Source organism: Microcebus murinus, chromosome 15, assembly GCF_040939455.1.
Source record: "Microcebus murinus isolate Inina chromosome 15, M.murinus_Inina_mat1.0, whole genome shotgun sequence".
Classification (NCBI taxonomy): domain Eukaryota; kingdom Metazoa; phylum Chordata; class Mammalia; order Primates; family Cheirogaleidae; genus Microcebus; species Microcebus murinus.
The window spans coordinates 71,029,075-71,056,686 of record NC_134118.1 but is presented as its reverse complement, the minus strand read 5'-3'; the positions used below and the strand labels follow the sequence as shown (position 1 = coordinate 71,056,686).

The window sequence follows — 27,612 nt, the reverse complement described above, 5'->3', positions numbered from 1 at the left end:
TCTGGGAGGATTTTTTTAGGGTAAGAGAAAATACATAAAACACCTGACAAGGCACTCAAATTGTTATTATTCTATTATTATTTTGATTGTGATCATTATAGAAATAGCATAAAGCACAATATGAAAAAAATGCTAATAACAACTTGAATTATTTTACTCTATTAGATGTTTTAAACTGATAGTAACCAAACTAGCACTAAAATACTATGTAAAGTAGACTTACCCAGTTGCCTGTCCCCACATGGCCTTGCATTTGTGCACTTAGTCTACAAGGTTAACCAACAGCATAGACTGCATCATGCCTGAAGGCCTCGTTGTCTTACTGTTACAATAGATGGGTTTTGCCATATGACTGTTAGAATATTGGCAAATCTAAGTTTTGCAATTAGGGAGTCTTTAATTTGTAAATATGTTCAATGAAACACAAATAATTTGAAGTGTGTCTCTGAGATAAGGCACGTAGAGTCATATCAGGGCTCTTTCAGAAATAGGATCTCAGTTCTGTGGGAACACAATGACCAGACTCTTGAATAGGGCTTACTTGGTCTGTACTCCGAGAAAGACAGGGAATGAGAGAGACCAGAAAGTCCCTGGACATTAAAAGGGTCAAGTGATCGTTTTTTTTCTTTAATGACTGGCTTCTTCACATTTTTTTGAAAAGCTGCACCTAAATAATAATTTTTAGCATAGATGAAGCTTTTCTGTAAGCTTATCTTTATTGGATTACTAAATTAGAAGATGCATTAAATATTTTATTACTATGATTTGAATAACACAGTTATGAAATTATCCTGTATATATTTATGCTTAGATGTGCACTGATATTCTTTATTCTAATTAGCACTCAAATATTTCTTTCAGATATTTCAATTTTCAGGAAATAGCTTCAGCTTAAATTCTAATGGACTACTTGCCAAAAAAGCAAGGAGTTAAAAAAACAAAGCCCTAAAACTTTTGATTTAGAGACACTGTGTGTTAGCCAATATTTAATGGTTATAAAATTAACACACTTTACAACTCAAAATATATGTAACAATAAAAATTAAATAGAATGAACTAAAACGTGGTCTAAAAAAGATGGCTAATTAAAAACATAAAATTAAAGAAATAGTTTACTTTGTCCATAAGTAAATTGCTATGCTTCAAGCAAGCTAGAAGGGTAGGCAATGAAGAATGGAAAAAGCCATTTGGTTACTATACAATTCTTTTTACAGGAAGACCCTTTTTCACTAAATTTGGAACAGTTCGGTAATTATGCATCAATACTATCCTGTGATACTTTCTAAGTACCTTTGCTTTTATTTAGAGAATTATGCCAAAGACTGATTTATATAAAATACTTCATACTGTAACTAGAAATACATAGTAACATGCATGTGAGATAAGAAATAATTCCTATCCTATTCTTAGTCCTCAAAAATGACAAAAAAATAAATAAAAACAAACTTTTAAAATGTAAGAATTGTGAAGATATGAAGATTGCCATTGAGTATGAACAAAAAATTAAGCATTTATGACAGTGTGAATGTTGATTATGTGAATTGCTGTAAGATATAATAGTATTAAATACATTATTCCTAATGTTTCTAGCTTACTAGGTAGCTTTGGGATATTCTTTATCCAATTAAAGTGTTAAATAGATTATTCCAAAGGTCTTTTTGTAAATAATTTTCTGTAACTTTTTTTTGTTAAATGGGAAAGTAACAGAGGAAGGCAAACTGAATTGTTATTAATTTCCATTTATATGGTTTCCATGTGTATAGATTTTTAAAAATTGCAAATGTAACAATGACTTATTTCTTGGGAAAAATCATCATCCTTTAGAAAAATTTGAGATAACGGATATGAATGAATTAAAAATTGTTTTTCTAAAATGTCAGTCTAAAATAAAATAGTCATTTTCATACATCTATATATATTTCTATATCACTTAAAAATGGATGGCTTAAAAGAATGCAATTATAGATGAAGTTTAAAAATATTTTATAGTTGTAAGTCAATTGTTAACTCCAGGAGAACTTTGCATTTATTATAGATGACATCTGAATTAGCTATTAATTAGCCAAGTTTGTGCTTGGCATATTGAATTTAGATTCAGAAATGGTTTGGAGATTAATAAATGATAAAATGTAAGTTTAAAAAGATAAATGTTTTAGGTGAAATGTTATGAAAATATAATATAAATATTTTAGGAGACAGATGAGAAATCAATGGAATGATTTATTTAAAAATCTATATGTCTATTTCTAGCATATGTTAGATTCTTTCAGTGCTAACTCATAATTACGAAGTGATATGTTACAACAAACGGCGTATTTAGAAAAGTGGCATTTCTATTTTAGTTAACTTTGAGAAGGAAATCACTATAATTCATGTGAATTTAATTTACAGATTATATTACTTTTGGATATTATTGTCCTGACCAGATTTTTAGAGAGCCCATAGCTCTAAGAAATAGTTGTGTTTAACATAAACTCTGAATATTTGTTTTCAGGAAATAATTAAAATCATATAATTTTTGTTTTGCTTGAGAAGGTGAAATTTTAATCTGTGATATCAGTCATTGAAATAGATTTTGTTTGAATATAAATTATTGGGAAACTATTTTCCTCATCTATGTACAAAAGAAATTTGTAGGAAATATTTCATCTATTTTAAGAATATCTTAACTCTAGAATATAGTAAAACTGACCTGGCATGGAAAGATTATGATGTAATTTAGTGTATATAGATGCCATATCTCTTTCAATGGTGGAGCCTCAATTTCTTCAACCAAAATAGTATACATGTATATTTGTATTTGTACTAAGATTATAGAACTGACAAAATTCACAGGGCAGAAAAATAAATTATTTATTATCCTTATAAGTTATCTTTAATTATTTTTTTATTCTTTTTTTTTCAACTCTGCTCTCTACAAACAATGAACATCTTGAATTATTTTTAAAGTAAGACAGCATATAAATACACAAGTAAATAAAATAATTACAAGTTTGCATACAGGTAGTCAAAATGCAGTCAATGATATCTGTATTAAAAAAAAAAACTAACCATTGTGCTTAACAAAACATAAACTCAGTCATGATTTCTTAAATCTAGAACTAATGATCTATTGCTATTTCATTTGCATATATAAACAATAATTAATAAATGATAAGTAGGAAAACAGAGGCACTAGAATATTGTGGGAATGTGTTTTTTCTCAGCAAACCATTGTATCATTATGTTGCATTGTGGAAGAAGCTACATGAAATGCATTAAAGCAATCCCATTGCATCCATACTGCTCAACACACAACATGTTCAGAGATACTTGGTATGTCTTTATAAGCCCCCAACACTAAAGTAATGATACCATACATGAGAATAGCAACCTCTAACCAAAATACATTCATGTCATGCACACACCCACATATACACAGCACTGGAGAGCGCATCCGGGACATGGTGCGGTGGGTAATCAGCAGGCCATGGCAGTGTGGGGTGGGGAAATAGGGAATAAGAGCAAACTTGGGTTCTTTCACAGTGGAAAAAGGATTCTCTGGTACCTTAAGAGAGGAAAAAGAAAAGTACAAAAGATTGTATACAATGCCTAAGCCAATGCCAAACCAAGTTAAAACTTCCCTAGGAATAATATTTGCCTTAGTGGAAGGTTCCCTGTGGTGACAAACTTTTATGATCAGACCATTTTATGTACATTGCCTATTCTGCCAAATCAGACCACTGAAGAAATTCGTGTAAACCAATACTCATGATAAAGGGGATAGGGTCAACATTTGGGCTCATTTTTATTATGTTTATTTAAAAATTTAGATTGCTCAGACTATTTCTAAGCCAAATACATAGTTTAAAAAAAATGATGAGTTTGGTCTGCCCAAAGAGTTGTTAGTTGAGGGAAATAGTTTTCAAAAAGTCAAAGTAAGCACCCCTGAATTTGCCCAATGATTATAATATTTAAAAAATAAATGGGATATAGTTTCTAGTGAATATATTTATATTACCACATTGTTTTTTTAATAAAAATAAGAATTCATTATCTTTGAGGTAAGCCTGATTTTTCACCAGAGTTCTTTGTAAAACAATATTTAATTGAATATATAACTTTCATTCTATAGTTTCTATAAACATTAACTGTTTAGTTACTGGAGATATAATATCTTGATCTTCCAAAGAGGGATTATATAGATGTCCCTACTATGTAGTCTTATACATATATGTATATATAAACATATATTGCAACACTACATCAGATTATGCAAATTCCATGTCATTAAAAATTTACAGTTAAAATTATCAAATAAAAAAAGTAAAATAGATCATTTTCCTGAGATGAAAAACAAAGGGAGAAGTGGGATGCTGGGAAATAACATGTAATTTTAGTTATAAAACTTATTTTAAAGCAAATTTTAAAATAATACTGGGTCTAGGTAATCTGCTATGAAGTTGAGATTACTGCAATATTCATTTAATATTATGTCTCTTGCAGGGATCCTTAACTGTAGTGTACATTAGAATCATCTAGGGAGCTACTTTTTTCTATTTTATTTTTTGAGACAGAGTCTCGCTTTGTTGCCCAGGCTAGAGTGAGTGCTGTGGTGTCAGCCTAGCTCACAGCAACCTCAAATTCCTGGGCTCAAGCGATCCTCCTGCCTCAGCCTCCCGAGTAGCTGGGATTACAGGCATGTGCCACCATGCCCGGCTAATTTTTTCTATATATATTAGTTGGCCAATTAATTTCTTTCTATTTATAGTAGAGATGGAGTCTTGCTCAGGCTGGTTTTGAACTCCTGACCTCGAGCAATCCGCCCACCTCGGCCTTAGGGAGCTACTTTTAAACAAACTTTACTCCAGCTATTTTAGTTTAGTAAAGAGGACTATTTGTATTTGACTTCCCAGGCTAAATTCTCTGCTTCAGTAGATTTATATTTAATTATTGCATACTATATATACTGGGCCCACAAGTCAAACCACCTATGGACTAATACTATCTATTCTAGATTACCTTTTGAAATATTTAGCTGTTATACTTGGACATGTGTCCTTGGGATCTCTTTTTATTCAAAAATTTCAAAGGATGCTGCTATCAAAACAAAATTGTTCATTTGCTATAAATAATCTCTACATATTTTAACATTAAGATGGGTTCTGAAGGCACGTAAATGTATAAGCATTTGCTTTTGCCTTATTTGGAAGTCTCCTGTACAGCTGCTTTTAGAATTTGTATAAATAAATTTTCCACTTATTTTGAAACTAATGTCTCTATTCTATATGATTGCTTCTCCTTTGAAGATTATTGGAAGATATATATATTTCTCTTTAATATATATTTAGAAATCATTTTGACTAATCAAATAGCTCTTTGATAAAATGAAAGGCAATATTTAAATATCCTTTTATGGAGTGAGGTAAGACAAGAGTGAAGTTGTTAGAAAAAGAGAATACCCTTCTTAGTTGAAGGGGGATTGTGTTTTCTACACTTAAAATATGAAAGGGGCCATGTTTCCCCACCAAACACTGCCTCAGTGGTGCAGAATATGCTGTCTGCTTTTTACTGATGACCACATTCCTTTATTTAGAGTTAAGAAAGTCAATTTACCATGTCTGAGAAACGGTAAAACTTCTCCAATGCAAAAGCTTCTGTCTGTGGGAAGTGGACCAAGAGGGATTGAGAAACCAGAGAATCAAGTCATATATGATTAAATATAATTATACAATTGTTTTTAATCACATATACCATTTGAACATACATATGTATCAATTAATAGATTTTCACAAATGCAAGGTAGCTACCCCAAGGTATGAATAAAACTTAAAAAAAAACCTAGTTTTTTTTTTTTTGCATTAAATCTTAATTACACTTAGTTGCATTTGCTCCCTGAGTATATCAAGTAGTTGTTAGAAAATAATAATATATGACAATTTTTGCATTTCTTTATTATCCCAAAGTATCAATCACTGGAAAAATTAATCTTTACATCTTTCTATGAGCTAAAGAGTAAGGGGCATCCCATATTTTTTATCTTCCACCTGTGGTAAAATTGAGTAAAAGACATTTTGGTAAGCATAATTTTTTAAAAAAGAGGACCCACAGTTGAGTGTCTACATTTTCCCACTGGACACTGTGGCTGTTGGATGGGTGGTGAATGGAGAAGCTGTCTGGGCTCTCAGCCTTTCCCCATGTTGACACCATATACATAACATTTCTCATTCCTAGTATTTGCAGCAGATAGTTGATACATTCTAAATTGGTTAAGAGGAGAAAGAAGATAAAGAAATAGAAAATAAAAATGAAAAAGCAAATCATAGTGATAGGGAAAATGAGTATTGCTTTCCTTCTGGTTAATGACACTACAGGGGAAAATTGTCTCTATCAATTACTAATAGGAAAGAAAGACAAGGGCTTCCCCCGCTGTGTTACAGCATTTGTTCTCTTTCAGCCAGTGCCAGGTATCATGAGAGAAAAGGAGAGCAAGTAAGTGGGAGAGAGGGAGAGAGGAGGGGAGGAAAAAGACATAAAAGGGGAATGAGGAAATGTAGAGACCAGTAGACTACAGTGAGGTAGGGGAAGATAAAGAAAAGTTAATTTCCCCATCACAATTCATTTCAATATGCAAATGATATGATTTTGTTTTCATAAAAATTTAACCAAATGCAAGCTCTAGCATAGTTTTCTGTTCATCATAATACTTGGTCCCCCAATGCTGCTATTCTTTCAATGCTGCAGTTAACTGGGTATTTATTGGTGTAGTGATGATTTTTGAGGGGAGCTAGAAATGATTGAATAAGTTAGTGTTTTAGAATATGTTTAATGCTAAGTAGACTCAAACAGTGAGAGATCAAAGCTTGGTGCTTCAGAAAATTTAATAAATTTATAAATTGCATCAATAATTCAGAAACCATAAAGAATCCTTAAAAAAATTAAAACCTTTAAAAATCCTTAAAAATGTACATTATATGAACCATACAATTATTATTAAGAATCATGTTTTGACTTGAATATTTCATATATTGGATCCTGTCCACAATTATGCATAACTTCGACATTGCTGTCTATTGCTTTGAAGACCATTTGCTTTTTAAAATGTCACTTGGCACATTCACACCAGAAGAAATAAGCTCAGAGATTTTCTGTCAATAGGAACTCTCCTTTATGGAAGAGGAAAGGGATTGGTCAAAAGCACATGTATGTAAAGGGAGATGCCATTACAGGTCTGAATGGAGGGGAGCGACCCATTTAGGGCATCCAAATCCAATAGGAGGCTACTTCTGTAGCTTCCTATGATCTCCTAATAATGTTCTAAATAAATTTTCTTCCGGTTTCATTTTACCAGATGATAGCAAGGCAACAATAGCACTTTATTGTATTTCCCAAAGGGTTTCCAAAGAAATGTCTTAAGAACAAGAAAATATGCATAAAAAAGAAACCAAATAGTTTTGCATGAACTTATCATCATGGCATTAGTAAATAAGCAATATTTGATGGAAACCATTAAAGTAATTAGCTCAGAAAAAGGAACGATGTTAATAAATGTATTTGATGACTTAATTCAAGTAGAGACATTAGCAACACTGTAACATTGCAAGTAAGAAATATTTCACTAATTGATGCAAAACACAGTGTGTTCCAGGAAGTACATTAGAAATTGATAAAAGTCTCATGCCACCAGATACGCTGTTTAAAGTATATCTAGGTGTTATATTTTTCTCCCTGAAGCTATTTTTGACACTTCAAGTTTCAATTGGACAAAATGAAAGGAATAGCATATCATTTCATCCCCTGTCCCAAATTTCTTCTCTTTGCATCTCTGTCGAATACAACAAATTCACTTTCCAGTGAAAATTGGATTCCACCAGACCCAAAACATTTAGTCACTTACCTTATTCTTTCTCTTTCGCCGAAATCTCAGAAGTTCTTTGTGTTGCCTTGATACAAAATTTACAGCTGCATACTCCAGAAGTGCTGAAAACACAAAAAGGAGGCACACTGCCATCCAAATGTCAATAGCTTTGACATATGAAACCTAGCCAAGAAAGAGAAAGCAAGAAAATTGATTTATTTTGTTTCTTCCTTTGAGAACAAAACTAAATTTTTCTGATTCTGATCTATATCATGTATACATAAGTTGGAAAAATAAAAGAATGACAACAATTTTAATCAGAATTTTTCTTAAGATTTTTTTGCAGATTTTGTGTATTAGTCATATTTTAAAACTTTTATGTATTTTGTTAATTTTTTTCACATTAGGCAGTAGCCCAAACATACAATGAAAGGAAGAAGAAGATGAACTATATTTTATCTTCAAAACAGTATAATGCTTCAAAGATATGATGCAACATTGAAACTAGATAACACTGTTGACATTTAGTTTCATATATATTTTTTTACTTTATATTTTTTAATTTTATAATTTTGTTTATTAATCCTGTTAAGATAATTTTATTTTAATGCATTTACAAATGAGTAACATATGGTTGTTTGCTACTTATTTTGAAATATTTTTTACCTTAAAGATATGTTATAAGAATAGTAAAAAGAACTCTCAACTTCCCCGGTTCTTAATATATGACCACATTTATTATTTTTTTTATATACCTTCCCCAAATTATTTAAGTGTAATTTTCAGGCATGACACATGATTTTGCTGACACCCTCAGCAAAATCAGGAATTTAACATTGATGAAGTCCTACCACCAAACCCTAAAGCCCCATTTCCATTTTACTAATTGTCTCTAATAATGCTCCCTGTTTTTTGTTTTTTTTTTAAAAAAAGAAATAAAAACACTTTTTTTTCCAGCCCAGGATTTAATCCAGGATCATGTGTTGCATTTTGTTGTCATGTCTCTTCAGCTTTCTGTGTGGAACATTTTGTTCAGTACCTCCTTCCTTTTTATTTTGTTGGTACTTTTGATGAGTGCCGGCCAGTTATTTTCTAGAGTGTCTTTCACTTAAAGTTTGCCTGATGTTTCTTCATTTTAGGTCCAGATTGTGGATTTTTAGTAGGAATTCCTCACCACGATGCCCTCTTCTCACCAATACAGGAGGCATACATTGCTGATCAATTAATTAAGGTGATGTTTGCAAGGTTTCTCTAATGTAAAGTTACTAATTTTCCCATGTATGGAATATTTTAAAACTATGGAAATATTCAATTATTCTTTAAACTTTCAAACACTAGATTTAGCATTCATTGATGATTTTTGCCTGAATCACTTATTACAATGATGTTTATTAAACAGTGATTGCCTAATTTCATCACCCATCTACATTTGCTACTTAGAATCCTACTGTAAGGAAAGTTCCTATCTCCTATATTTATCTGTTTACCCATTTGTTGATTTGTATCAGTGTAGACTGATGGATAGCTGTTTTATTCAATGGGATATAACATATTAACATGATTATTTATTTTGATGCTCACATTATCCCAAATTGGGCTAGTAGGAGCTCTTGAACATTAGCATATAAATCCTTTGACAAGATTTCATTGTTTGAACATTTCCTCACTTTCTGGTACAAGACATTCCAGTTTCATATTGTACTTTTTGCTGTTCCAGTCCTTGAGTCAGCCCATTCTCTAAGGAATGGAACCTCCTTTAGTGAATAATGGCTTTTAGAAACCAAGATCTAGGTGCTAGCATGCTCACCTCTTCCTGAGTGGCATCATGCCTAAGCCTTCTACGTGGGCAGAGCTAGAAATTACAAGCATATATATACACACAACATATAGCATCTATATGTATTTCTCTGTTATCTGTTTATCCATCCATCCATCTCTTAAACATGAACTCACACTGGTATCTCTAATTCCACCTCAGTACCACAAGATGCACACTGGCCTTTACCCTTTCTGTATATCTAGCACTTTTCTCTAACAGTGAGAACCCTGTATTTAATCATTCATCCTGTATGTAACCGATATCTCAATTCCACCAAGCACCTTCTCAGTTCCATTGGCTTCAGTTGCCTCCTTGGTCCTGGTCCCATCCCTGAAGGCCCCACTGGCTTTGGTCCTCACTCTGTTTACCTTTCCCCAAAGGCCCTGGCAGTCCGGCATCCCTGGTGCTGGTTCTGCCAGTCCCAGCCAGCCTTCTTGATCCTGACCACCTCCTCAGTTGTGGCCCCTAGGTCTTGCTGTTTCCTCAAAAGCAGGGAAAGAAAGTGAAGGATGAGGGGGAAAAAAATGGAAAGAACAGACAATGTTTATTTAAAGAACACAAAATAAAAGAGATAGGAAGGGAAGAGAAGAATAAAAAGACATGTATTTTATAGAAACCAACTCAGACCTAAGTCCTTTGGCATGAGCAATTCAGTAACTTTTAAGAAACTGCTTTCATAGTCCTCTCGGGTTAATGGGGCAGTGATTTGAAGTTGTAGCTGCACACATATTTCTGCATATGTCCATTGTTCAAGATTGAAAATTTGCTGTGAGTATCAGTGTCCTGTCTTATTATATCTGTGGGTATGAATGTGTGTGTATGTCTTCCAAAGTTAAGGTGAGATACCATGCAAGCAGTGTCAGCAAAAACATTACGTTTTTTGGAGTGAGTGAGAGTGATCATTTTATTGCTTATCTTGATGTAGCCAATTCAATGTGGAAAATACTCTCATTTAACAAGTATTCAAAATAAGAGTAAGAGATATTAATGAAAGCTGTTTTCCCATCTTCCTTGGAAATAGATAATTAGCTAGAGGCTGCTTCCCCATGATATAAACAAATATCCCTACCCCCAAGAAGATGTGGCTCTAAGGGAGTGGAAAGCCAGGCTATGTTCAAGTGAAGATGTTCTACTTCTTTGGATGCAGTACAGTTATCTTAAGGGTCAACATCTTACATTTTGAGGACTTGACTATTTTTGTGCTGTTTGTATCTTCTGTATTTTTCTTTCTTTCACTTCATCCTCAAGATTTAGTGATGTTATTTTTATCAAATGTCAGCCTGTGGGAATTTTGACCATATTTAGGTTGCAGTTTTAAAGGATAAGTGGCTCAGCATTTGGGGGAAGGTTATGGTGGCAGAAGTGGTAAATAATGTAGGGAAAAAACTCTCTCCCACATCTCCCAGGTAGCCTTCAGGTCTGAGGCTTTTGCCCAAGTCTGGTTCAGAATCCAGTGGCACCTGTGCTTACTTACTGAGTCACCTTAGCACACTGCACTGCAATTGCTCATTTCTTGTCTCTTTCTGTCTAGACTGTGAACTCTTTGAGGGAAGATGGCAGCTCTGTTTTGCTCACCACCACAGCAGTGTTAGGCACATGTATACATATTTGCTGAGTGGATGGACAGATAAATGAAGGTAGTAAATGTTAAAACACACGGGAAAGAGTGAATAATAGATGACTTATATGAAGGCCCACTATCTGGAACAACACTGTTAATACCTTGAATTGGATCTGATTTTCTTTTTTTTTTTTTTTATTTTGGCATATTATGGGGGTACAGATTTTAAGGTTTCAATAAATACCCATTCCCTCCTCCCCCTACAAGTCTGAGTCTCCAGCATGACCATCCCCCAGATGGTGCACATCTCACTCATTATATATGTATATACCCGCCCCACTCCCTCCTCCCACGTGCCCAATACCCTATTACTGTAGTACCTATGTGTCCACTTAGGTGCTGCTCAGTTAATACCAATTTGCTGGTATTATGTATAATTTGCTGTGAGTATATGTGGTGCTTGTTTTTCCATTCTTGGGAAATTTCACCTAGTAGTATGGGTTCCAGCTCTAACCAGGAAAATATAAGATGTGCTATATCACCATTGTTTCTTAGAGCTGAATAGTACTCCATGGTATACATATACCACATTTTATTAATCCATTCTGGGATTGATGGGCACTTGGGCTGTTTCCACAACCTTGCAATTATGAATTGTGGTGCTATAAACATTCGAGTGCAGGTGTCTTTTTTGTAGAGTGTCATTGGATCTTTTGGGTAGATGCCCCAGCAATGGGATTGCTGGATCAAATGGTAGATTCACTTGTATCGCTTTAAGGTATCTCCATATTGCTTTCCACAGAGGTTGAACTAGTTTGCAGTCCCACCAGCAGTGTAGGAGTGTTCCTCTCTCTCCGCATCCACGTTAGCATTTATTGTTTGGAGACTTTTTGATAAAGGCCATTCTCACTGGAGTTAAGTGATATCTCATCACTTTTTGATTTTGATTTGCATTTCCCTTATGATTAGAGATGTTAAGCATTTTTTCATATGTTTGTTGGCCATTCTTCTGTCTTCTTTAGAAAGTTTCTGTTCAAGTCCTTTGCCCACTTTTTAATAGGGTTATTTGATTTTTTCTTGCTGATTTTCATGAGTTCTAAGTATATTCTAGTTATTGGCCCCTTATCGGATGCGTAGGATGCAAACATTTTCTCCCATTCTGTAGATTGTCTGTTTACTTTCATGACTATTTCTTTGGCTGTGCAGAAGCTTTTTAGTTTGATCATGTCCCATTTATTTATTTTTGTTGCTGCTGTGATTGCCTTTGGGGACTTCTTCATAAACTCTTTGCCTAGGCCAATGTCTAGGAGAGTGTTTCCAACTTTTTCTTCTAGAATTCTAATAGTTTCATACCTTAGGTTTAAGTCTGTTATCCAGCATGAGTTGATTCTTGTGAGAGGTGAAAGGTGTGGGTCCTGTTTTAGCCTTCTACAGGTGGCTATCCAGTTTTCCCAGCACCATTTATTGAAGAGGAATTCTTTTCCCCAGTGTATGTTTTTGTCTGCTTTGTCAAAGATTAGATGGCTATATGAGGATGGTTTTATATCAGGATTCTCACATCTGTTCCACTGGTCAATATTCCTATTTTTGTGCCAATACCATATTGATTTAATTACTACAGCTTTGTAGTATAGTTTGATATCTGGCATATTAATGCCTCCATTTTGTTTTTGTTGCCTAGAATTGCTTTTGATATTCGGGGTCTTCTTTGGTTCCATACGAAGCGTAAAATTATTTTTTCTATATCTGTGAAGAATGCTGATGGGATTTTAATAGGTATTGCATTGAATCTGTAGATCAGTTTGGGTAGTATAGACATTTTAATGATGTTGAGTCTGCCGATCCACGAGCATGGTATGGATTTCCATCTGTTTACATCCTCTGCTATTTCCTTCCTCAGTGTTTCATAGTTCTCCCTGTAGAGGTCTTTTACCTCCTTGGTTAAGTATATTCCTAGGTACTTTAATTTCTTTGTTTCTATTGTGAAGGGAATTGAGTCTTTGATTTGGTTCTCAATTAGATTGTTGTTGGTATATATGAATACTTCTGATTTCTGTGTATTGATTTTGTATCCTGAGACTTTACTAAATTCATTGATCAGTTCCAGGAGTTTCTTGGTTGAATCTTTGGGGTTTTCTAGATATAATATCATATCATCAGCAAACAGTGACAGTGAAATCAACAAGATCAAATCAGAACTAAACGAAATTGAAAACAGGGAAGCTATTCAGGAGATTAATAAAACAAAAAGTTGGTTCTTTGAAAAAATAAACAAAATTGACATGCCATTGGCTAAGCTAACAAAAAGCAGAAAAGAGAAATCTCTAATAAGCTCCATCAGAAATAAAAAAGGAGATATCACAACTGATCCCAAAGAGATACAAGATATAATTTATGAATACTACAAAAATCTTTATGCACACAAACTGGAAAATGTAGAGGAAATGGACAAATTTGTAGAAACACACAGCCTCCCTAGGCTCAACCAGGAAGAAATAGATTCCCTGAACAGACCAATCTCAACAGCTGAAATAGAAACAGCAATTAAAAATCTCCCTAAAAAGAAAAGTCCCAGTCCAGATGGCTTCACACCTGAATTTTACCACACTTACAAAGAAGAACTAGTACCTATCTTGCAGAAACTATTCCACAACATCGAGAAGAACGGAAACCTCCCCGATACCTTTTATGAAGTGAATATTACTCTGATACCAAAACCAGGAAAGGATGCAACAAAAAAAGAAAACTACAGACCAATATCCCTAATGAATATAGATGCAAAAATTTTCAACAAAATCTTAGCTAACTGAATCCAGACGCTTATCAAAAAAATAATCCATCACGACCAAATGGGCTTCATCCCAGGGATGCAGGGATGGTTCAACATACGTAAATCTATAAATGCAATTCACCACATAAACAGAAGCAAAAACAAAGACCACATGATTCTTTCAATAGATGCTGAAAAAACTTTTGACATAATTCAATACCCTTTCATGATACGAACACTTAATAAAATAGGCATAGAAGGAACATACCTAAAAATGATACAAGCCATATATGACAGACCCATAGCCAACATCATACTGAATATGAAAATTGAAAGCATTGCCATTTAGAACTGGAACCAGACAAGGCTGCCCACTATCTCCACTTCTATTCAGCATAGTGCTGGGAGTCCTGGCTACAGCAGTCAGACAAGAAAATGAAATTAAAGGTATCCAAATAGGGGCAGAAGAGATCAAACTTTCGCTGATTTTCTTTTTAAAAGAGTCTATTTGTTGACACTTGCAATGGTGTCAACTTACATGCGAAACATTTCAGCAAGGGGGCCACCTGCATCTCCTCCTGTAACTTAAGTGTGACTTCTGCTGTCAGAATGGTCTCTACTGGGCAAAAAGCAATCTACCCCATTTTATTCCAATGCTGTGTTAAGTGTCCATCTGTTTGCAAAGTGTATGTTTAAATCTCATAAATTCTATCATTCTGCCAGAAATTTCTGGCTGCCTCCAAATACATACACTCTTGGAAAAAGTAATATAGCTTTCAGAGATGTTGTCTCAAGCTAGATCATTCCTGGAGGAATATGACTCAAAAAGTATGTGTGTGTTCTTCAACATCCTGAATCTTTAATGACATGAACCAAAAAGGTTAAATCAGAAATATAATTTCCAAATTAATTCAAAGAGAGTTTTCAGTGACAATAGACATATGGAAACATCATTGGTGTCTGCCAGGGTTCTGCTAATTTGAACACCTCTTATGGATTGAGCCTGAAAGGCCTGCTTTCCTCATCTTCTCTTCTGACTGCCTTCACCAATTTCAAATCATTTCTCCTCCCCATCCTAACTTCTCCTCCAAGTACAGCAAACACAGGACCTGGGGCATTTGGAACTCAAAGGCTAGCAACTTTAAAATAAACACAGCATTTGTTATTCCAACACATTCATACAACACACCAGTGACATACAATACCCACCCCCCTACACCCATGTGATTCAGAATTATTACCTTCTTTCCACTCCTTATTCACACTGTCCTTTGGGGCAGTGTCATTCCAATCTGGTGCATCCCTCTGGGCTACCTTGCCAACAGTCCCATTCTCTACTGTGTAGTTGGAGCCCTAATTCTATTTTAAGGAACAATCTCTCCTCACTATTACTCTTTGAATACAAGCATCTGGGGAAATAAAACCTAAAGGCTTACTAATTAGATGCACTGGCCAGGAGACCATTGTCATGGAAACCACTCTCAAGACAACTTGCAGTAGGCTGCTGCCTTCTCAAAGCATGCTCTTTCCATGCACTCTCCATGGCTCTGGGACCTATGCTATCCAGGTTTCTCTTCCTCCACTCCACCTAGCCTGCTTTGCAGACTCTTCTCTCCCTTCCAGAGTTTCTCAGGGATATTGCCTGCCTGGGCCCTCTTCTGTTCTCACTCTGAGGCTTCTCACTAATTGATCTTATCTATTCCCATTGATTCAGTTGCTCCTCTGTACTCGGCACTCCCAAATCTCTTGTTCCTGAGGAGATCCCTCTCTTGCCAGGTTCTTACTTGACAGCACCTTTGGTTGTTTCATGCACAGCAAACTTAATCTGACTAAAAAGGAGTTAGGAACCTCTGCCAGACCCAAACAGACAGCAAACAAACACAGCTCCCTCTCTCTCCTCAGTGAAAGGATCTACTCTGTTTGCAGTTGTTCCCAGGCAAATCTAGAGGGCTTCTCTCTCTCTCTCTCTCTCTCTCTCTCTCTTTCATGTCAATCAAAGCCAGCCCCATTAATTATACTTTCTTGCTATTTCTCAAATTTATCCATTTATGTTCTATATTACTTCTATCGCATTGATTTGAGCCACCATTACCCATTTCTGGCATGGGTCTTTCAGTGTTAGAATTCTCGCCTGCCACAATCATTTCTCAGTGTCTCAGATCTGTCCTTGACACACAACAGTCGGTGGTTTTTAAATGCAAATTTGATCTCATTGCTGTGGACTTAAAACCTTCAATTGTTTTCCATTAATTTAAAGTCCAAAATCTGCTTCATTGAGTATAAAGCCCTTCATGATTAGGTGCCAGCTAACCTCTCTCACCACATCTTTCATTCACTGTTTTGGTTTTTATTTTTTTACACAACCTGTATTGAATATGAGTGGTGAACCCAAGTTATGTTCTCAGTGTTGTAGGTATAGAAATGAGTGAGACAGTCAAGGTCCCTTATTAACAGAGCTACATTCAAGGTGGGAAAACATACAATTAAAACAAACACAGAAATAAGATAATTTAAGAGAAATGCTGTAAAGAAAATACAGGAGGGTAATGGGAGAGCGAGGGGCTGGGGAAGGGGCTATGTTAGGTGGGAGTGGTCAGGGAAGGCCTCCCTCAGGATGTCGCTTACTTGCTTATTATGTTCTAGCTACAATTTCCTTCTTTTAGTTTTTGGAACCTGGAGGCAATCAGCAAGCTCCATCCTGCCTCGGCAGCTTTGTACACGCTGTTCCTGTTGTCTGGAACACACCCTCGTTTGGGTAACTGCTGCTCATCCTCCAGGTCTCAGCTTACAAGCTACTTCCTCAAGGAAACCTCCCCACATGGCCAGACCAGGACAGCCCGTCTCAGCATGCCACCCCTACTTTTCTCATAGAACACTTTTCTCAGATCTCTCATTACACTGTAATTATATTTATTTTTGAGTTCTCATAAGCTGTCTTCTGCATAGCACCACTTGAATGTCCTGCCTTCAGTTACTTACTCTGTCCCACAGTCCCCAAGTGCTTTCTGTTTTCCAAATTTTGGTTAGAAGAATACAAAAAATCAGTTTGTCTGTGAGGATTTGAAGGTCAAATGTCTGTACTGATATAAATGCAAAATATGCATTGATAGCGAATACCAAACAACTCATCTTATCATCAGTTTAGCCCCACTGTGCAGACATTGTCCATTTATGTATCTATGAGCTAAGACAAGGGCCTGGTCTTACTCATTTTTGTATTTCCAGTACTTAGCACAGTGTTCATCATAGTGAAGGCTTTCACCTAATGTTGAATTGATTGAACCATGTAGATTGACTTGTAATCATTGAACATTTATTATTAGATAAATAATTATAATAACTATAATAACTAATAATTATAATAACTAATATGCCAAGAAATGTTCTCAATAGTGTCCATATATTAATACTTTTAATCCTTATGACTACAGAGGCAATTATCCCCATCTTAAAAATAAGAAACAGAGGTACAGTGAAATAATTTGCTTAAGGTCACATAGCTACCAAGTTGCAAAGCTAGAGTTCAAATATAACTGATCTGGTTCTAGAGCCCATAAACTTAACTATTTTTCTATATCATTTAGTTATTAGGCTGCTTCTATTTAAGCATCTACCACAAATTACAACAGTCGGCACTGTAAGTTTCTCTCTATATCTTGAAATTCCAGCCTCTTTAACTTTCATCTGATAGTTAAGAGTAAAATCAGTAAAAAAATATATACTTTAAGGTCTCTCATATTTGCTAGTTTTGACCCTAACTTCTGATAGTCAGCTTCCTAGGAAACAATGAAAGAAATGGAGACATGGTCAGTGTATCTACTAGATAAAAACAAACTAGTTGCTCTGTGAAACAAAACTGTTAATATCAGAGAAACATTTTATCCTTTGAAACCATGAAACTCCCAACAAAATTAAATACAGCAAAGTTGTTTGTGAGCCAGGAGCCAGCCACATTGCCTGCTTGCCATGTAATCATCTAGGGAGAGACCAGCTTGATAAGTTATCACTTGACTACCCAGAGCTAGGTTACTACAAGGCCTTGTCTTTTTCATTCTAAAAAATAAGTTTCATAATTTAGGGGAAGGAATATAAGCATCATATGTTCTATAAACTTTTTATAACAGTTATTTTTTAACTAAAAAAGTATAATCAATGTCAAAGGAAGGTACAATATTGTCTCAAGTTCCAAATAAAACCTTTTAGATAGTATTTTTTTCAGAAAAGTGTACATTCTTTCTACTTTACAATATTATTAGAAAATAGAGAAAGCCTGCCTCTTGTATCCCAAATTAAAAAAAAAACCACATATAATTGGATTTTATCATTATCAGTCATAGTGGTTATTAAAGATGGAGTCAAGTCACCTTGGTCCTGGGAAGCAGTCATGTTCAGGGAATTTGCCTCAGTGTGATGTTTCCCTACATCTGTCCCTCTAAAGAAACGAGGGTGTGGGTTTAGGGAGGATTCAAGCTGGGAAATGATAGAGTTAAAAAACAACCCCAAATCTCACAGGCTTAAAACAACAAAGGTTTATTTTTCTCTCATACTCCATGTCTACTTCGAGTCAAATGGTGACTCTGAAGTGGTGTTGTCATTGTCACTCTCACTTATAACACAGCAGCAGAGGAAAACCAAGGGACTGGTAGGTCCGACGTGTAATAATAAATATTCTAGGCTAGAAATGGCACAGGTCACTTCTGCTCCAAGCTCATTAGCCAGAACTACTCATAGGCAACCTTAGGAGAACTAGGAGATGCAACCCTACCACATACCCGCAGGGCGAGAGAGCCCACCTTTGTGTCACAGAGCACTACGACAACTCCAGAGGCAGTCAGGTGGGGAAATTTCTATTTGTACTTCCAAAGCAAAAACAAAAATCCCCATAAGCGCAGGATTGAAAAACTGTGGTTATGTATGATTTGATCGCTATTTGTGATGATAACTTGACAGAAAATAAAAACAGCTTTGTTAAAGAGCAAAACTCATTGCTTTATAGAAAGAAGCTGTCAATTATTAATAATTAGGGTGTGACAAAGAATAAGAAACATCCCCTGATTTCAACCCCAAATCTTCTAAAACCATAGTATTAGGTCCAAATTTAGTAAAATCAATTGTAAGCGGCTACAAAAAATAGAGTCTAGGTAGTGCCCTGAAGCACTAACTTAATTCAAGACAGATAATCAATTACCTAGTCACAGGGAGTAAGGACAGGCAGGCTGCAAGCCAAATTCAGGCATGGGAATGAGTTTGTTTGGACCACACTATGTCTCAAAAAAGAAAAATAATATGCACCTCACCAATTAACTGTCCTACTCATCCCTCCTCCCTTGATTAATTACTCCAGACCACTTTGTTTATTTGTGCATCTGACCCCAGAAGTCATTTTGATGTTATGCTCTCTGATCCAGAGGAACAGAGAGGTTGCATGTATCTTAGGCAAGCCTTCATAAATAAGTTTACACTTGTGTAAGCTTCAGATAACATTACTGAGTAGCAACAATCTCAGATTATATTCCTTGGCGAGTACATTGGGGGAGCCATATCATAAGTGTGACACCATATGCTGTGGTTGAGAGCCCTGCCCTGATGCATTGCTTTATCTTAGTCCATGGAAGTGGTCAAAAGGATTATCCTGGGGACTAATAAATTCCCATGGTGCAGCTCATAGATAACATTAGTGGGAAAAATATGTTAGATGTAGTTATTAAATTATAACCCAGACTACTATTTATTAATCAATGGATTCTAGAAATAGAAATGTAAGTGCATTTGCAAATAGCATAACTTAAACTTAAGAATAAGAAATTGTTAAACAAGAAGTTGGATTTGAATCACAAAATCTCATCTAATCCTACATGAAGGTACTCTATAAGGTGAAATTCCAGGGACTATTTAAGAGAGCGTATTTCGTAAAAATTTTTCTTAATCCAAACTTGCTTTTTACTCAAGAAAGAAGTAAGAGCAAACATTGCAGTGTATGCTTTTGATTAGCTAACATAGCCCTTGGAAAAGGGTAATTGCTTCTCTGTCTAATGACAATCAGGCCTAGTAGAGTTCCCCAGTTCCTCAGAAATGTCAAGTAAACTGTGATGAGTCATTTTGGCTGTGGAATGGGCAAGTGACTCAAACATACAGATAAATGCTTTTTCTCTGAGATATGCAGAAAATGTCTCTGCTTCTGTCGTGCCTTGTCTTCTTGAGGTTTTTATTTCAGATTTCCTTGACTATTCGTTTCATCTTTCATGTTTAAAATCCTAATTGTAGTGCACTTAATCCTACATTTCTCCCTAGTGCAAAAACCTATAAAAGAATTTTATGTTTTATAATAGGAAAAATTATTAATCCCCAAAGCATTTCTAACTTCATTTAAGATCTAAAGCCAGGGAGAAAGGAATCCAAACAAAGGAAAAGAATAAACAGTTTTCAAAACAGGTGTTGAAGCAGGGTGAAGCTGATATTGAAGGGGCAGAAAGAGCTGACTTCAGGACTGTTTTCTTAGAGCACCAGGCACTAGGCAGTGAATCACACAGTCCAGGATCCCGTGAGCTTTGACAGTCTGACATTTATTATCCTCCAAGGCGACTCACAGCAGTCCTGGGGCTGTCACATGCATACTGATTGTGATACACATAACCTTAGTAAATGAATGATGCTTCTAACACAACAGATTTTTTCCACATAAAGATTGTCACTTTAGGAGATAAAATGCAAGGGAGAATCATATAATAACAGAGATTCATTGTTTCCAAAGAGATGAACTTGACCAATCCTTCTAGCCACTAGATAAGGAAAGTACAATAAAGAATGCTAAAGATTTGAAAGGTCACACGGTTATCTCTGACTCCCACTTCAGTTACTGCAGCTTTACCATCCCCTCTTCCATAGGGCGCAGCTCTTTCTCTCATGTTTAAGACTTAGATGAAACAGTAAGATAAATCTCGATGTCACTGGAAATGCTTGTTAGCCACATGCTGTTAGATTTAACTGGCATTTCTTAATATATTATCTTTTTTGACCTACTCATTTAATGTTAAATTATATCAGTGACCTCTTTCTTCTTTTTGTACTAAAGATTTTGTATTTCTACAACATCTCTATTGTAGTCATATACCTTCCTCTTCCTTTTTCCTCTGGTGTTTAAGAGCTTTGTTTATAATTTCAAACTGGAATCATGAAAACCAGATAAAGTCCAGAAGGTACTTTTAACACTGGTTTGGGGACCAAACTCTTTTGTTCACTGGCTAAATGGTAGTTTTGTATCTATTTTGATCTTTTAGGGGGTTCACTGTTCAATTCCAGGACATTTTTGAGTGAGTAAAGGGAATTTGTGATATTATTTAGGAAAAGTGGTCTCAAAATTGCATACTCATCTTCTGTTTTTATATTTAGTTTGACCCCAAGGCCATTGTATTATTTTAAAAAATTCTAAACTTTGTAGTTTGGTCACATACTTTTCCCTAATTGTTCCATCAGACTTAAGAACTCATGCAGCAGCTCTCCCTCTATATAAAGTACACATAAATGCTTGATAATTGTAATTTTTCAGCTTACTTGGATCTAGTGAGTCTAGTAAATGTAGGTTCTAAGATGAAATGCAGAGCCAGAGATAGCCATCAATTTTTATTCTTTTTATCATAGGACCCATCCATGTTTAGAAATCATCTGTTTAAAAAACAGACAATTTTTTTATCAGTAATACAATTGAATGATATTAATATGCATTATATCTTGTGATTTTACCAAAAAGGCTATGAATAAATAATTCTTTCGTGATCTGTGCCTTTTTCCTTTTTTTCTCTTTTTCGTAAATGAGTATGTATGTAACTACATTAATTAGTATAATCTATAAAAATTTTTAAAACTTTAATTAGAAATATTACATCAAATATTATATCATAAAATTAAATTTACTTATTAAATATTTTGTCACATAATAAATTAAAAATAAATCTAATTGTATCATTTGTGCTGAACTTGATTGAAATGATACTAGTTAATTGGGTAAATATTAGAATATTATATTTAAATGGTGAGGACCAAAATGTTACTGACAGTAATAACTATTAATTGTTATATTAATAGGAAAATCTTATTACTATGTAGCTCCTATAATTCCATTTACATTATCAACAACATTTATAACTTACTCTCCTTTAAAACTGAAGAGTATTTATTTTAAAGAAGACAAAAAAATGTATATTCACTAATTAGATAAGAACACAGCAATGAATAAAAATTTGTCATTTTTCTCCCGATTTCCTATCTTTTCAGTGTGATCAACCTTGCATATGAATCATGTGTCAACCCAATGAGGACATTCAAAAAAATAACAGTTTAATTTATATTTTTTAATAGTTGTAATCACTTCTATAATTGGCATCTTTATTAAGAATAAGAACTTAATATAAAAACTATATTTATTATATTTTCTAGGAACAAGTGTTTTTAGTATATCCTAAGGTAGATAAATGCAATTCTTTTTCATTGGTGGTTTTCAGGGGGAAAATGTAGTTCAGCATAGGTAAGAGTAATTCAATGACATACTCTCAAGTTAAGACTACTAAGTAAAAGTTTTAAAAGTTCACATAGTCTTTAAATATCTACATGATGTTCGCTGCATAGGCATATACTATGTACTGATTTAGATTGAGGATAAAAATATTTAAAATATAGTTTGTCCCCTCAAAAAGCTATTTCTGGTAGGTTTCACACACAGATTGAAAGGGAGAACCCCGAGGTATAGGTAATCGTTGTAACTATAAGTAATTGTTGAGGATAAACTGCTCTGGTGCAGAATTTGCAATTTCCATAGGCTACAGGCTTCTGAGCTCCTGTAAAATATTTGCTGAATTGATCATCTTTGAGATTTCAAGCGCTCCTTGTTTGTTTATGTTTGGTAGCTCTGTTCTGAATGAGCAGGCATAGTGGTGGGGGCAAAGTGAGAGAAATCCACATAGAATCTCCCTGGAACTCCTCCCTCTTTCCTCTCTCTCTATCCCTTTTTCCCCTCTCATTTTTTTGAGTATTTATTATACTAATAAGCCACAGTGTAGTCTAAGAAAGGAGACAGAAAACTTTAATAAATCATTGCCCTGAGGCGGACGAGATGATTTGTTTACAATCCTTTTTCCCTCTCTTCCTCTCCAAGGCTTCCCTGTGGGTGGAGGACACTCCCCCACCCCACTGACTTTGGGTTTGACAGTGAGACTTGGTCTAATTTCTGGATGGAGAACAGAAGTGACTGTGTGCCAATTCTGAGCAAAAAGCCTTGCATGTTTCTGCTTGCCTTCTTGCTTTCCTGCACTCCCCCACAGGAGCATGTTACAACCTGTAGTCCCCAAATGAGGAGACCCAGGGAGCAGACCTGAACCCACTCCACAGCCTAATCCAAGCCCACTCTAACTCAGCCCATCTCAGGCAAGCTCAGAAGCAGCACAGGTGGCTCACTGGCCTGTGAGCAAGAGTGAATGTTGTAAACCATTGAGATTAGGGGATTATTTGTTATGCAGAATAATTGCAACTAAACGGGAGTGAAGCATCCCTAATCACCAAGAATCTCATAGCATACTGTGTTAAGAGCTAGGGTTAGTGTGAACTTGAATCTAGAGACTTCTCCCACCCTGCCAAGTTTATATCTATGTGTGAATGTGTGCAGTGTGTACATTGTATGTGTGCATGCACACATCTGACATGCTATGTTCAAAGAACCCTGATATGGTAATAGGGTTTTTACAATTTTTTAAAATTCTTATTGTTTTTAGAGGCAGGGTCTTGCTCTGTTGCCCTGGCTGGAGTGCAGTGGTATTATCATAGCCTTGGAATCCTGGTCTCAAGCCATTCTCCCGACTTGGCTTCCCAAAGTGCTGGGGTTACAGATGTGAGCCACTGTGCCTAGACTGGTGTGACAATAGGTTTGAATCTTTTTTAAAAGACTAAACTAGTGTATGCACAGTGATACTTGTGTACTTACGCAGATGGTATGAAACAAAAAAACATATACCAAAGCTGATCTTTAGCTGGTCTGTATGAAACAGGAGGAAATAAGGGATAAAGATAGGTCTCTCAGAGAAATGAGTTGATTGTTGAGATTGGAAAAGAAAGGGTCAGGTTTATGTAATAGAGCTATTTAGTCAAAATTTCCCCAGAGTTCTCTAATGTGGATTATTTCTAGAACCCAGAGTTTCTAAATTAAATTATATCTCTTCTACTGATTTTCTCTATTTCTGCCCATCCCCATACTTAAGAAAAATTATAATTCCCTCACTGCCAAGATCTTAACTGGGTATTAGTATAAATCAAATTTGTACTGAAAAACAATTGAGTGATTGTATCTATTCCCTCTTTCACCCCTGGTTAAAGCCTAATCTCCTTAAGGAGGATTGCTTTTCCATACCTAAGAAAGTTCAGAATGTTGGGATCTCAAAGAGTTTCGGAGAAAAGGTTCAGGGTGAGTGGGTCTTGCCTTTAACTAGACTATCTAACATATTCTGTTTATGGGTACAGGTGGGCCTAGAGGATGAAAGGAAAGAAAAGATTTTTTAGCTGTAGGAGGAGAGCCAACCACAAATACATCTTCTTTCCGCCTATTTCTGAGCTTTCTTTCATTCTTAGAAAAATCACCTCTGATCTACTTTCCTATCCATTTGCAGTTTACTCCCTAAAATCCGAGGGCTAGGTGTTCCTGGGCAGAACTTTAGGAGTTCTTGGTTTTTGACGGTTCCGTGCAGTTGCCCTATAAACATCTCAAAGTTAACATGTTCAAAAGAGAAACTTGGATCACCCTCTCCCTCAACCTTCCTTGTCAATAACTGACGGCACTACTTGCCTAGTTACTCGCTTGAACACCACCCTTGACTCTTGAATTCCTGAATCCTCAATTCAGAAGGAAATCCTGTCTGTTTCACTTCCAAGTACATTTTCTCAAGACATCTACCTTGTAAATCCATCTGCTGCTACTCTCTGTCTCTGCTGCTGTTCATCTCCCCGGGAGATCATCTGCATGGAATTCAGTAGCTCCCTTGGTAGTCTCCCTGCTCTTTCTATCTGGTCTTCATGCAGAAGTCAGAGTGATCACTGCCCTCATGAAAAGTTTTCAGGGGCCTACTGCCACACCCATAATAAACCTAATCATTACCACAGTCTAGATAGAAAGTCCTCCATATATGGCCCCATGATCATGACTAGTTTTTCTCACTTACTGCTCCAAGCACATGGTCTGAGGAAGTTCTCCTAAAGTTATATAATGTTGAAAATTTTCTGGGAGTAGAATTCATGTCACCCTCTTCCGGGACTGCAGAAATGCAAAATAGCTCCAACTTCTAAGGGTGAATCATAGGAGGCTTCTTGCTTTTGGGCCATTATGTGCTTGATTTATCATGACACTGTAGAGGCCAGTGCAATAGAAAATATCATAGAGGATACCCTAGCAGAATCTCATCTCTAGTTTTCAAGGATCTGGATAAGTATATATTCTTTGAGATTTTATTCTCTGAGTCTTATTTGACTGATTTCCAAGCTCCTTCTTATCCTACAGGAGATGCATTGTCACAGAGCCTAGACAAAACACTAAGTAATTATTCTAAATCAATGATTTATTGTTTCTTCCTCCTATGTTTGATAATCTGTTTTCCTGAATTTATTTATTTTTCCAATTTTCTAGAATTTGTCAGCAGGTGAATAGTGAATGTTTTAATTGCAAGACTTTCAGACATCTGAGGGTTCTTTTGTGAGGTTGAGAACATGAAATTTAAGGTGCATGGTTTTAGACATCTCCTAAATGCAAGTGTGAATCTTCATCTTCTGTCTTTCTAGCCCAAAAAAGTCACAGAATAAGAATTACATTTTTCGTCTGGGCGCTGTGGTTCACGCCTGTAATCCTAGCACTCTGGTGGGAGGGGGAGGTGAGTGGATTGCTCAAGGTCAGAAGTTCAAAACCAGCTTGAGCAAGAGCGAGACCCAGTCTCTACTAAAAATAGAAAGAAATTAATTGGCCAACCAAAAACATACAGAAAAAATTAGCTGGGCATGGTGGTGCATGCCTGTAGTCCCAGCTACTCATGAGGTAGGAGGATCGCTTGAGCCCAGGAGTTTGAGGTTGCTGTGAACTAGATTGATGCCACGGCACTGTAGCCCGGGCAACAGAGTGAGACTCTGTCTCAAAAAAAAAAAAAAAAAAAAAGAGAGTTGCATTTTTCAAGAGATTTTCTACTCTTTTGAATGGTCTCATCCCATAGATTAATTCTTGTTGGTTATCCTGGGTCTTCAGGGTCTGCCTTCCTAAAATACAATGTATATAACTAAACCTTTTGTTAGTCTGAGATGATCTCTCTTTGTCAATCAGTTGTTTTTGTGGGTCAGAGTTGTACCAGTCATCACATTTCTAGAGGTCATTTTCTCTATGATCAGAGAGATGAAGAGGCTTTGCATACACGTATGGTTATAGTTGAACTCATGGTTGAAAATGTATTCCTTCCCTGAGATCTTGGTGAAATTAATGCCTTTTAAAAAAATGTCTCCTATTTTTTGAGAAAAACTCACTTTCACATTTTTTTTAAAAAATTGTGCCTCCATTCTGTCTTTTATGTTATTGCTTTCTTTATTTCTGATTTCACTACTCATGCCTGCATACTCCCCCAATTCTACTTTACTCTCTGTATGTAACTGTTTTTCTGCTGTGCCTCGTAGAAGCTATAGATTCCTGAAATTGAGCATTTTGCTCTCTTCGTCTTGGTTGATAACATGCAGAACAAATGAAATTTCATTTCTGTTTATCTCATGAGGGTCAGTGAATTAACTGGTGATTTCTTTTACAAATTAACTATGGAATTTCCACTATTACTCAGAGCCCTTGTGACATTTATTCATGTATAAATAAGCATTGATACTTATTAGTTCAAACTTATAAACAGATTTACAATTTTCACATGGACAATATTTCATAAAACATTAGTTGATGGTATCAGCTATTATAAACCATTTGAAAATATAACTAAATGTTATGAAAGTAGGCATTATTTTGAATGACAAGCACTAAATCTTAGTGCGGCAGAGTGAACATGTTGAGTAACAAGTTCTTCCTATATTAAGTAATATTTTTAATAATGAAGTATCCCGCTGCCAACTTTTATTTATGTAGGCATTTTAATCTAAAAAAATTGAATCATAGAATGCAACTCATAGAAAGGGCTAAGGAAGCCCTAACAGTAGATTTATTAATATAATTTACTTGTTATGGCAAGAAAATAGCATCAAATGTACAAGAAAAGTTAACATGATTTTATTATATGCAGTACATCATTTAAATGAAAATAATAGTAAAGCTTCAAAGAAGGATTACTAAATTTAGGTGGCAGAAACTTCTTAGAAGTCATTTTAGGGGAAGAAAATAATTTTATATTTCTATGTAGCTAAATGGATGAAAAGAACTTCCTGTGTTTTATTTCAGAATATTTTATGAAAAGAAATAATGGGTCCTTTACAAGTCTCACAGAGGGAACAGTTTTATTTTAATCCTGGCAGCTCTGCATGGACTAAAATCATGGAATTAGGTAAGCTGTCCTTCCTATTGACTTATAGCTATTTAAAAGCCAGAGGGTGGGAACCCGCAAAAATAATAAATACCATAT

The 27,612-nt window shown here is 35.3% G+C and overlaps 1 protein-coding gene across 1 annotated transcript in view; it reads right to left on the bottom strand.

Annotated features, from left to right (window-relative positions):
- GLRA3 (glycine receptor alpha 3) overlaps positions 1–27,612 on the bottom strand; it is a 146,444-nt gene that overhangs the window by 12,838 nt on the left and 105,994 nt on the right. The window contains exons 8-9 of the mRNA XM_012770695.2: positions 7,877–8,020; positions 5,596–5,640 (exon numbers count right to left, since the gene is read on the bottom strand). Of these exons, the coding sequence (XP_012626149.1) occupies positions 5,596–5,640; positions 7,877–8,020 (189 nt within the window). The remainder of the gene's footprint in view (positions 1–5,595; positions 5,641–7,876; positions 8,021–27,612) is intronic.